At 45.2% G+C, this 11,668-nt stretch overlaps 1 protein-coding gene across 3 annotated transcripts in view; it reads right to left on the bottom strand.

The window, feature by feature from the left end:
- Positions 1-330: 330 nt before the first annotated feature.
- TNC (tenascin C) overlaps positions 331-11,668 on the bottom strand; it is a 97,316-nt gene continuing 85,978 nt past the window's right edge. For all 3 annotated transcript variants that reach the window (XM_058302491.2, XM_058302492.2, XM_058302493.2), the window contains 6 exons: positions 10,407-10,539; positions 8,565-8,716; positions 7,850-7,946; positions 6,774-6,935; positions 4,340-4,503; positions 331-1,057 (listed from right to left, as the gene is read on the bottom strand). In XM_058302491.2, the coding sequence (XP_058158474.1) occupies positions 947-1,057; positions 4,340-4,503; positions 6,774-6,935; positions 7,850-7,946; positions 8,565-8,716; positions 10,407-10,539 (819 nt within the window). In that variant the 3' untranslated portion in view covers positions 331-946. The remainder of the gene's footprint in view (positions 1,058-4,339; positions 4,504-6,773; positions 6,936-7,849; positions 7,947-8,564; positions 8,717-10,406; positions 10,540-11,668) is intronic.

The following is an 11,668-nucleotide window of genomic DNA, read 5'->3' as shown; positions in this document are numbered from 1 at the left end:
TCCAGGCTGATTCTGAGGATTTTAACACTTGTATGATAACAGTTCTTACTACATGGTAACATTAGAGAATGGGTAAAAAAGCAAGCATCTTTTAAAACATAAACTGTTAGTCCTGGAAGTATTGAGCAAGCTGAAGCTTAAGTTGTAAGTTTTGTTCAACTTCATTTTACTTTGTTCAGAAGAGTATTATCTCCCTCCAAAACTCTCATCTCCCTTCCCTTCTTCCTTTCTCACTTGACCATGATCCTGTCCAACATTCCTCCCTTGGTTCAAATACATTGACTTTGATGGACTCAGACTCAATGACGAGAGAAAAAATAGCACCCAAACTTAAAAGTACTTGTGCTTTTATTAAAAAAAAAATACAATTTCAGGTACTGTCCAGATGTGTTTTGGAAAAGATCTCTTTAAAAATATTTAGTTCTCATCATCATCATTATTTTATATTAATAATATTAATCATATCCTTAAAATTGAAACAGTATTGCTTTTCTGGTTTCTGTTGTATGAAATGTAAAAAAGGGACATCTTCCAATGACACACATTTAATCATTGCTAACAAAAATAATGATAATTAATTATACAGCTTTGTGTAAAATATGGCTGGTTCTAAAACAAACTACCAATGTACAGCCTACCCCTCTCCCATTCCCAGAGCCACCCAAGAGAAATGAAAAATCATTGTGATGCTGTCACCGGGAGAGTTTTGCTGAATCAAACAACAAAACAGAAACCTGTTGGAGACTGTTGTCTTTGGTGCGAAGGAAGTAATCGCAGAGTGGACGAGGTCAGTGCTGTTACCATTGGCCCCAGTGATCCATGGTCAAGTTTAACTCTTGCAGATGCCAGGTGTGGCTTGATGGTTGGACTGGTTATATTGATGCTTTGGTAAAATCAATTCCATTCTCTGGGCCCTACTGCTCTCTCACCCAGTTGTCTCTGGAATTTATGACCGCTTGCGCCTGCCTTCTAGATTTCGGAAATGACTGGGCCTCAGCTTCATCTCAGCAAACTGGATTGAGTATTCATGGCCTTTCCAATGGAACCAGTTAACACCCTGTAAAAAAGAGAAGGCCTCCAGGTTGGTTTCCATTAGGCAAGGCATTCATTGACCATTGCTGTTTAGTCAGCCAAACAAAACAAGCTTCATTTTAACTTGATCACTTAGTATCAACAGTTGTCTCTTATTTATCTGTCAGTCTGTGTCATGAAAGGTTTGGAAAGGGCTGGCTGAATGTGACCCTAAGTTTTTACATTAGACAGAGGTCACCTGAGTTTGCATTGAGTTTTCGCCTGCCATTTGAGACAAATTGGTGGCTAATGAAATGTACCATCATTAGAAATAGGTTCTGAGGGACTGACTCTGTGCAGAGAAGTTTATAATTCACAAGAATAAATAGAAATATTTTAATAAAGGCATGATATGGAAAGTAAAAAGATGATAGATTTAACTATATGTCAGGTTGCAGTATAAAGTTAAATCTTAAGGCTCTTTAGAGCTAAATATTCTTGAACAAGTTATTACAGCTTCTTTTTTTTTTTTTTAAAGATTTATTTATTTATTTATTTATTTATTTCCCCCCCTCCCCTGGTTGTCTGTTCTCTGTGTCTATTTGTTGCGTCTTGTTTCTTTGTCTGCTTCTGTTGTCAGCGGCTCGGGAAGTGTGGGCGGCGCCATTCCTGGGCAGGCTGCTCTTTCTCTCACGCTGGGCGGCTCTCCTTGCGGGGCCCACTCCTTGCGCGTGGGGCTCCCCTACGCGGGGGACACCCCTGCGTGGCATGGCACTCCTTGCGCGCATCAGCACTGCGCATGGGCCAGCGCCACACAGCGCCCGGGGTTTGAACCGCAGACCTCCCATGTGGTAGACGGACGCCCTAACCACTGGGCCAAGTCCGTTTCCCTATTACAGCTTCTTGAACCTCAGTTTTACTACTTTTCCCCCTTTCCTTAAGGTCTGATCATCCTTGAAAGGATATTATGAAGATTAAATGAGTTTGTAAAGGATTTATCATGGTGCTGGACATACGGGAGGTGCTAGAAAAATAATGCTTCCTTTAGCTACTAAGCCTCAAGCAAGAGAAATATCTCTGGAATTTTGGCCAAGGATTTTCCATAATGAAAGATGGTATTTGTGTCCAGGCCTCCTGGTACCTTGCTTGACTCTTGAGTGGAACCTCAAGATGGTAGAGTCTGCCCATCAGGTCCAAATGGCATCACCCCTAGTCCCACTGGTGGGGTAGGGAGGGGGCTCACGAAGTAACTTTACCTTCAGTCAGGGCACTTGTTAAGCAACCACCCCATGCACTGAACCCATCTTTCTTTCTAAGCTGGATAGGGCTATGAGGAAAGATGTCCACGGAGAAGTTAATGGCCAGAGGAAAATAAGCACATTTTTTACTTGATCCTAATGATTTGATGTTCCCTGGCATCAGGAGGTCTCTGAGTCTGTTGGGAGGTGGAATTTAGGAATGGCTGGCTCATTTAATGGGCTAATGTGTTGGGTTATGCAGTTGCAGTAAGGTGCTGCGGTATAAAAGCATGAGCCTTTGGCTGCCTTCCTGTACCCTCTTTTTTTCGTGTGCTCAGAGCTGGATGCAAGGCCTCACTGTACTGTGAAGGAGGCTGAAGCCAGAAAGGCAGTCACAGGGGGGCCAGAGCAGAGCCACAGCTGGCACTGAGCTCCTATGACTCCTTTGTGGCCTTCTACCTTATCTGCTTCTTCTTCCAATACAGGGCAGAGGGATGGAAAAAGAAATGTCTTTGTTGGAATGTAGCTTATTGGTTTTTGTCTTTGTTTTTCAGAAGGACCTTGTATGACACTGGTGTTAGGAGACAAGGCAGATACGAACTGCTCAGGGTAGAAATCTTTTTTTTTTTTTTTTTTCCTTTTTTTTTTTTTTTTATTGACTTTGTAATAATATTACATTAAAAATATATATGTGAGGTCCCATTCAACCCCACCCCCCCACCCCCCCTCTCCCCCCCCAACAACACTCGTTCCCATCATCATGACACATTCAGGGTAGAAATCTTAATGAGGCAACATAGTAAGATGGAAAAGAACACAGCACTGGGGTCAGGAGGTGGGCAAGTCACTTTAACCTCCTTTGTACAAATCATATCCTGATTTCCTCACAGGGTAAAGGTGGCAAGAAGGTAAGATAAAGAAGGTGAGAGCACTTTGAAAAGTGTCAGAGATGATGTCAAGGTAAGATCCACATTTAAGGTAGCAGGTATAAGCTGCAAGCAGCCCACTCAAGCATAAACACACCCATCGACATCACTAACAATGGACAGCAGCAGTTCCAGTGCCTGCTAGATGTCAGGAATCATCCATGGGGCTTACAACACAAAAACCAAAAAAACAAAAACAAAACACAACCAAAACACCGAACAAACAAACACACACACAAAAACAAACTGACCAACAGAAAAACACAAATGAGCAAAGAAGCTGAGATGCCAGCTTCCCACCTGAGATCTACAGAATCAGACTCTCTGGGGTTGTCAGGCCTTTGCCTTTTCCCAAAGACCCATGGTGATCCCGATGAGCAGACCTGTTAAGAACCCCTGAGGTCCACTGCAGCTCTTGGAGAAGAAGGACTCTCCCCCCCCCCCCCCCCGGGGGAGCTTGGTTCTGAGAGTCGCTGTCCTTTTTGTCTAGAGCTGGTCACTCCTGACTTTCCTTACTGTTTGGGCTCATGCTCGGGCATGAGGGACTCAGGGCCAGGTAGGTAAGTGAATTCCTTTTAACTCACCCCTTTCTAAAGGGGGATCAGATATCTGTTGTGATTGCAGAAGTTGTGCTATAGCCATTGTGCGTGGTGCAAGGGAAATGTCAGGGACTGAAAGGGGAGATTTGGCTCTGCCTCCAGCTTTCCTCCATGAGTTCAGGAAAGTCCCCTTTCTCTGGACCTGTCACACAGTGATGGGGGTTAGAGCCTCTGGTTTTCATTCTGGTGTTGGCTGGGATTTAAGAGGTACCTCTGGGCAGCTCTGCCAAGGAGACAAGGTGGCTCTCTGGGCCTGCCTCACCCCTGCTTCAGTAAAGGGCCTCCACTTTGCTGTGTTACATTTTGGGGTTCAGACGAAGGTTTTGTCTGAGGAGAGCTTTCCATGCTTGGACTCTTCTTGCTCAGTGGCTCTTTGTGGGCTTTCCAAGGGTCCACATGTGCTGTTTTGGTGATTTCCCCTGACCTGCAGTGTCACTGAGGCATCTCCTTACTGTGTAGGGAATGCTCCCAGAGGTTCCTTCCTCCCAGGCTCTGTGGGGATGGAGCGGCTGAATGGCCCCAACCAGCTCCCTGGTCCTGCCGTGAGCCCCCGCACTCTACTCACCTGACTGTGGTTATTATCCCCGTATTTCCCCATCAGGTTGACGCGGTGACAGTTCTTGTACCAGAAAGCCCCCTTGTAGGACAGTGCACAGTTGGTGATGGCTGAGTCTGTGTCCTTGTCAAAGGTGGAGAAGGACCTGCCATTGTGGTAAGCCATGGAGTCACCTAGGGTGAGAGAATATAGACACCTGAGCAATCCTAGCTGGAGTCTCCCTTCCAGGCTGTGAAGGGCAGAAGCAGAGGTAACAACAGAGAGGTCCTGGGATGGGTCGGCCTTGAAGAGGACTGGGTGGGACGTGAGTGTCACCATGTGGGCTGGAGGTAGCTTTGGAGGGTCTAGGATCAAGCCCCATCTCTTCCCTTCCTAGCTGTGATCTTGCACAAGGCAAGTCCTCTGCTGAACCTCAGTTTTCCCATCAATAAAATGGGACTAACACTCCAATTCTATCTAGTTCACAGTGCTGTTGTGACAATGGATATGAAGGTTTACTGTAAACAGAGAGGGCTAATTTGTTGTTATTTTTATAACATTTCTGCATTCCCTTTATATAAAGGATCTCAGAGTGTAATGTGGGAACTTTGGAGTTAAAAAATGGTATGCCTCCCCCACAAATACAAATATTTATAGCCAGACCTATAGTTAAATCTTTCCGATATTAAACGTCACCACATAGCCTGGGTATTGCAGGTTTTTTTTAAAGTGTTCATCTGATAAGTGTTCCTATATTCTTAGACAAGAAAGCCACTTATGTATAATACAATTTGGGTTCTAATTTGTAATTTAATTTATTGAATTTTTGGAGCATTTAAGTGCCATTGCATTCTGTCCCCACCCCCACCCCCTAGCCCTAGCCACATGCTGTGCACAAAGAATTCAAAACACGAGGTGTTGTATCCTGATATTTTGGAGCAAGTTGTCAAAGGGACTCAGATGCTTTTTAACGGACAATTCTAACAAGGAGCAATGGGGATTGATGAAACGATGCTTTCCTGGGGAGGACCTGCTTTTAATGCTGTAAACAAAAGAACACAAGAAAATAAAATGCAGCATTACAAGTTATTTTAGTAAAGGGAAATGTTATGGTTCATCCTCTCAGAGGCAAACAGAGAGAGGCAGGCAGAGGCCACATTCCTGTTGCTTGGTGGATTTGCTTGCTGTGCAACAACATCCTCCTTGCCTGAAGCTATCTCAACCAAAGAGGTATTTAGTGCCAGGTAAGAAAATGTCAGAATTCTTTGAGGGATGCAAGAACTAAAACAATTTTGGCCCCTGGGTATCTCTCTTTATTACCACTGACTGGCATGTAAACTGCTGTCTCAAAAGAGTTTTGTACCTCCCTAGCCTGAGCCTGGCTTTTCTCTAACCTTTTTCTGGGACTTTCCCCTTTATAGATGTTTCTGTCAGGGTTCAGAGAGGTTGGAAATGTACCATAGCATTTGTCTTTTCTGTTCTCTAAATATAACTGAAGCCTACCCCAAAGTGGGGATGGATTCCATGGCTGGATTGCAACAGTTCTCTGCAGCCAAGTTTACATCCTGGGCCCATCTTGTACAAGCTGTTTCATCTTGGGCAAGGCACTGACCTTCTTTGAGCCTCGGTTTCCTCATTTGTATGCTAGCAATATCTTCCTGGAAGGGTTTGTGTGAGACTTAAATAGGGGTAATGCATGTGAAATATCTACCAAAGATGAAGCCACTTGGGGGGCCCTAACGCATGTTATTTATTTCTCCTTTAATGTGGTGCCAAAAACAAACCAAAGGCCAATTCATGTCAAAGAAATCTTCAAAACTTGGATGAGGTTATGTACCAGACAAGGAATGAAAGGTCTCCTTGGGATGTAGTGACCTCCTGCTCATGGGGGATGTGGCAGGCTAGAGCTGGACGGCCAATGGCAGGTTGTCATAGAAGAGTTTCAAGGTGATGGAGTGGATCATTTGCTGCTCAGAGTGTGGACCACAGACTAGCACTGTCAGCACCATCAGCATCACCAGGGAAATGGGGAACCTTAGACCCACCCCAGGCATACTGTATCAGCATCAACACTTCAGCTGCATTCCCAGGCAAGCCATATGCGCACTGTAATTTGAGAAGCACTAGGTTAGATGAATATTAAAGCCTCTGAGGGACTGTTTTCCTGAGTGTTATCTAAATCAGGATACGAAAAACAAATTTTCTGAGTGACTGTTGTTGTAGATCAATCCTAATTTACCTACTGATTCCCACCTACTCTATGTTTCTGTGACCAAAATATCTACCCAACCCTGTTCAATTACAGTCCTTCTGAATTAGCACACAGGAGGTGCAAATATCTGTTGATTCAATAAATATATGTATTAATGAAGGAAGGAGTGAAGGGACGATGAGTGGATGAATTAGCTGAAAACCCAGGAAGACTGTTGGGGTTTCTTAGGTTCTAGGAGCAGCTGCTCCATACCTGCGGTCCCGCTGTACCCTTCCACCTTCAGCTTGTAGCGAGTTTTGGCATCTCCCACACTGAACCTGTCGTACACGGCGTAGGCCGTCTCCCCGTGGTCGCGCAGGTCCACCCGGAGCTCGTACTGCCCCTGGGCTGTGATTTTGTTCAGGTTGTCCAGCCCTATATAGGACAAACAAGGGTGACTGGAGAAGCACAGGTGATGGAGGCCACCATTTCCATCCCACCCTGCACCAGCAGCAGCTGGGTGAACTGGAAGGAGGTTCGAGGCACACAGAGCCAGGCTGGAAACTTGATCTGCCCAATGCTGCTGTAAGATCAGGCAAAACATATGATGTTTCTAAGCTTCAGGTAAAATTGGGCTGGTAATTTTTGCCTGGCCCACTTCCCAGTGTATTGTGAAGATCAAAGGACATGATAAAGTGGCAAAAACACCTTGTAAACTCTAGAGCTCCTTCCCAGTGAAAGGCAGTGGATGATGATGGAACAGACATTCCCAGCCCAGTAACAGTGTAGAGGACAGTGCTCGGCACCAGGCAGGTTGTGGGGAAGAGTGAGTCGTAAGGACAGGTAATGGCTCTTTATTGTTGACTTTGAACTTGGCAACATTTGGATTGTAGCTCAACCGCTATTGGCTAGCGGTTGGCAAGCAACTCAACCTCTCTGAGGGTGTCTTTCCTCACGTGCGAAATGGGGATAAAATCTAATTTGTGGGGGTGCTGGGAGGTTTCAAGGTTTTGGATATAAAGAACCACCTAGGCATTTGGTACCTGGGATGGAAGCAGTGATAACAGTGAGGATGATTCTATCAATTGTTCAGTGAATGATTTAAAGATGAGGCTAATTCTTACGGCTGGCTGCTGATTCTCCCTCCATCAGTTTTTATATTTTTATTTTTAATGATCCAGTGCATTTAAACAGTCTCTACCACTGGGAATGTGATATTTTGCCTCTTCCACCAGCGATATTGCTTCCTAATCCACTTCCCCTCCACAGGTTACTGTGGGTTAGGACAAATGAAAAGGAGAGCAGAAGTGGGCACTTTTGGACACAACCGAGCATGTAGGGGTACATACCAAGCCAGAATTCATCTCTGCGGTCCCCAAACCCAGCAGCATAGGCCTTCCAGTTTCGATAGAACTCTTCTCGTCCGTTGCTGCGTCTCAGGAATACCTATAAGCATAACCAGTGAGTCTGGGAGCACGAATATGATTGAAGGAAGTTGGAGAGGACATCTTTCAGAGCAGAAGGAATGTCAGACTGTAAAAAGAGCATCAATGCCCAGTTGTGTCCATCACGAATTTGCCATGTGACTTTGGGCAGGATACCTTCCCTCTCTGGGCCTTGGTGGTCTCATCTGAAATATGGGATTTAAAAAGACTACTCCCCACCCCTAAAAAAAAGACTATCCAGCTTCATGGAAATGGGGTTGAAACAATTCATGTACAACTTGCAGCACAGGGCCTGTGCTTATAGATTATAAGTGCTCAGTCACTGTTGACTAATGTCAGTAATGGGCTCAGTGATTGCTGCCATTCATGTGTCACACCATTGTTTGAGAAGGATGATGAGATAAAAGATAAGGAAATTATTTTTCCCTGCGTTTTCTCCCCAGCTTCTTTCTCATTCCTCCATTTAACAGATCATGCCCTAGTACCTCCATGTGACAGGCCCCATCTTGCAACACGTTATGGACACCCGTGTCAGAACTCCATCCCTCCTCTCGCCCTCGCTGCCCTTCCCTACCCCCGCCGTGCCTGTGAGCTCAAGAATCTCTTAGGTGATACTCACGATCCAGCCACCCCCGTCAGAGGTCATGTCACAGAAGACTTCCAGGGCCTGGGCCTTATCACCGTTCAGATAAATGGTGTACAGGCCGGAGGTCGTGTCTCCGTTTAGCATTGCTTGGGAGCAGTCCCTGGGGAACGGATACAGCCGTCCAACTGTGGGGTAAGAAGTAATAGTTCTCTCAGGAGGAGCGGGAGGACTGGCGGCAGCTTTCAAATCGCAGCTCAACGTTTATTGGCGAGATTCCTACAGGCAGGCCATGTCACCTCTCAGAGGCTGCCTCCTTGTGTGCAACACGGGGCTAAAACGGGGAGAGGGTGCTAGGCGGTTTGGAAGTTGTGGACATAAGGATACAAGGGCTCCATCTCAGTCCCTTGTATGGATGGAAGATGTCAGTGACATTAGTGGGGGGCAAGCTGAGCTGCTGTGAGGGACAGATATCAGGTTGATCTTGAACTACCTGGAGCAGCTAGGTAACACCTGACTATTTTTTTTAATTAAAAAAAAATTTAATTTAGCACCTGATGGGTGGCTCACCATGGATCCATGCATTCTATTGGGCTGCAAGTGGCTTTGAAAATCTGATAAAATCTTTGGATCTTCGCTCTTCTCCAAAATTACATTTGTATCCACAATATGGGTACAGAAGACTCTGAAACCAGAGACCAGGATTTTGGTCCTAAACTTGCCACTCCCTTCCTGGATAATATAGACAAGCCATTTAACTGCTCTGGGCCTGGGAATCTTAGAGGAAAAAAATTGAGAATGCCTGGGGCATTTTCAAGTATGATGATGTGATGCAAAAAACAAACAAAACAGCTGTGTTCAGTAGGTGGGCCTGAGAACTGAGAAAGAGCAGTCCTTTTTGTCTGATCTGACACGTCTTCCCTTTATCTTCACAGCCCTCACTGCAGGTTATAGCAGTAGCTGTTTTCATTATTTTTTCACAGCCATGGCTTGAGTAGCATCTTTAGGGCAGACATATTTTTGTGCCCCCAACATCTGGTATAAGATCTGGCAAAGACGAAGCACCTGTCAGCAGATATGTGCAAAAGGGCTGCTGAGGGAAATGTGAAGGGTGTGAGGCAGAGCTGGGATACATGCAGTGTACCCCACATTTGGGTTCTTCAAAGGCCAGTTTCTCCCTTCTTCAGGAGTGCAGGCTGCCTCTCATTTACCAGGGGAACGACTCCACCATCTACCACCTGCAGAAGATGCCCAGTGGCAGGTTCAAGGGAGGTCCTCAGGCCTGGGAAGCCTGAGCCTAGCTCAGACTCTAACTCTAAATGGGCAGGTCATTTATTTTCCAGGAAACTCTGCTCCCCACCAGGAAATTGGGCTTAATAACCTGGACCACAGCTTGCTGGGAAAGCTGTTTGTGATTAAGAATGTGGAGGGCCTTTGTAAACTCTGAGGTGCTGAAGAGGAAGTACAGGGAAATTGAGCTTATACTGAGACTGGATAATGAGTCTCATCCTGGCCTAGGAGTTCGATGGCCTAGTACCTCATCTAACCTCCCAGGTCCTTGTAAGGGGTGGCTATTCATCTCATTGTATAAATGAAGAGAAAGAGGCTTGTGGAATGATGGTAACTTTCACACAGAGTTAAGTGGGGGCAATGAGCATTGAATGTAGACATGGTCACCACTAACTCTCCTTTCCTTTCACTGCACCCCTCTGTACCCACATTCCTTGGGCTTCTAGGTAGTAGCAGGAATTGATCTTTCTCAGTGGTTTATTTGAAAATTGTAAGGAAGTGGAGGAATTGTAAGAAAATTGTAAGGAAGTTGATTCAGTCAACAAAGTGAGACTCTCAAGGGCTCTAGTGCTCTCTTGGGCCCCTTACTTGTGGTGAAGATGGTCTGGATCATCTTGCTCCTGAGAGGTCCACTCAATGCCTGGAGCTTGGCTGTGTAATGGGTGGATGGGCTCAGGTCTGTCAGGCTATAGGAGGTGGTGTCTGGACCCAAAATCACTTCCTAAGAGCAGAAGAAAGAATATAATAGTTTTTGGCCACAGAAATTCTCAGGGTATAGACAATACATGAATTCATTCATTCTCCCTTCATTCATTTATTTAATCAGCAAGAATCCATGGAATACCCACTCTGTGCCAGGCTTCACACTCAATGATGATATGGAAGAGATAGGGAGGATGCAGTGTAAGCAAGGTCCTGGGACCAGAAGGGGCAAGGCAAGTTAAATAATGTGAAGAGGCAAAGACTTAACCATACTTGGTTTCAGGTTGGGAAGCAGTGGAAGGGGTGGTGGTGGTGGAAAGCCAGATTATAATATTAAGCTATAGAAAGTGAAGTTTATCATTATAAGGAATGGGGAACTCCAAAAGCTTTGGAAAAAGTGAATGACATGAACCCATCTGTGCTTTCAGAACCTTAATCTGATAACAAGATGAATCATACAGGCAACAAAGTCTAGACATTGAGACTAGGTCAGTGGGTCCCTATAGAAGACTCTTTATCATAGCCCCTTGTGAAACTTTAAAACAGTATGCTGCCTGGGCCCCATCCCAGACTGACAATCATAACAGCCAGAAGTTGACCCAGCAAGGTGGATATTTAAGACGTTCCCCAGATGATTCTGATGGGTCATCAGTTTGGGGTTCTCTTGAGTCCAGATATGATTACGCTAGCTCAGTAGACATGTCATGATGAAGGCATGAGCTGGCCTAATGTGTGTCTTTTCTAGAACAAAGATGTCCAGGAGAGGCAGATGTGTGTAGCTGTTACAAGACCTACTCTACTCTTGTAAGTAGCAGGTGAATGTGCTATTGTCCAAAGGAGGGGATCAGTTTGAGTTTGCAGGAGATCCTCTTTCTTCTTAATTCCTCTTTCTAGCTTCCAATTTCTGTAGGATCACATTTTAGCAGATGACCTTGGTGCCTGGAATTAAAATCCAACCTATACTCCTGGTAAATGAAACACAACAATCCTATTACAACCTGCTAACAAGGCAGACTAGGTTTAGGAATGGTGAATAAGCATGGGGGCCTCTGGAAGGTTTTCCTGAACCCTTGGTATTGGGTCATCATGCTATTCTGATAGCTCTCATGGGGGAATTGAGTGTCAGAGAGGCTAAGAGACTTGTTCTA

Source organism: Dasypus novemcinctus, chromosome 8 (genome assembly GCF_030445035.2).
Source record: "Dasypus novemcinctus isolate mDasNov1 chromosome 8, mDasNov1.1.hap2, whole genome shotgun sequence".
Lineage (NCBI taxonomy): Eukaryota > Metazoa > Chordata > Mammalia > Cingulata > Dasypodidae > Dasypus > Dasypus novemcinctus.
Note: the sequence above shows the minus strand (reverse complement) of the source record. Positions and strands in the feature narration are given on the sequence as shown.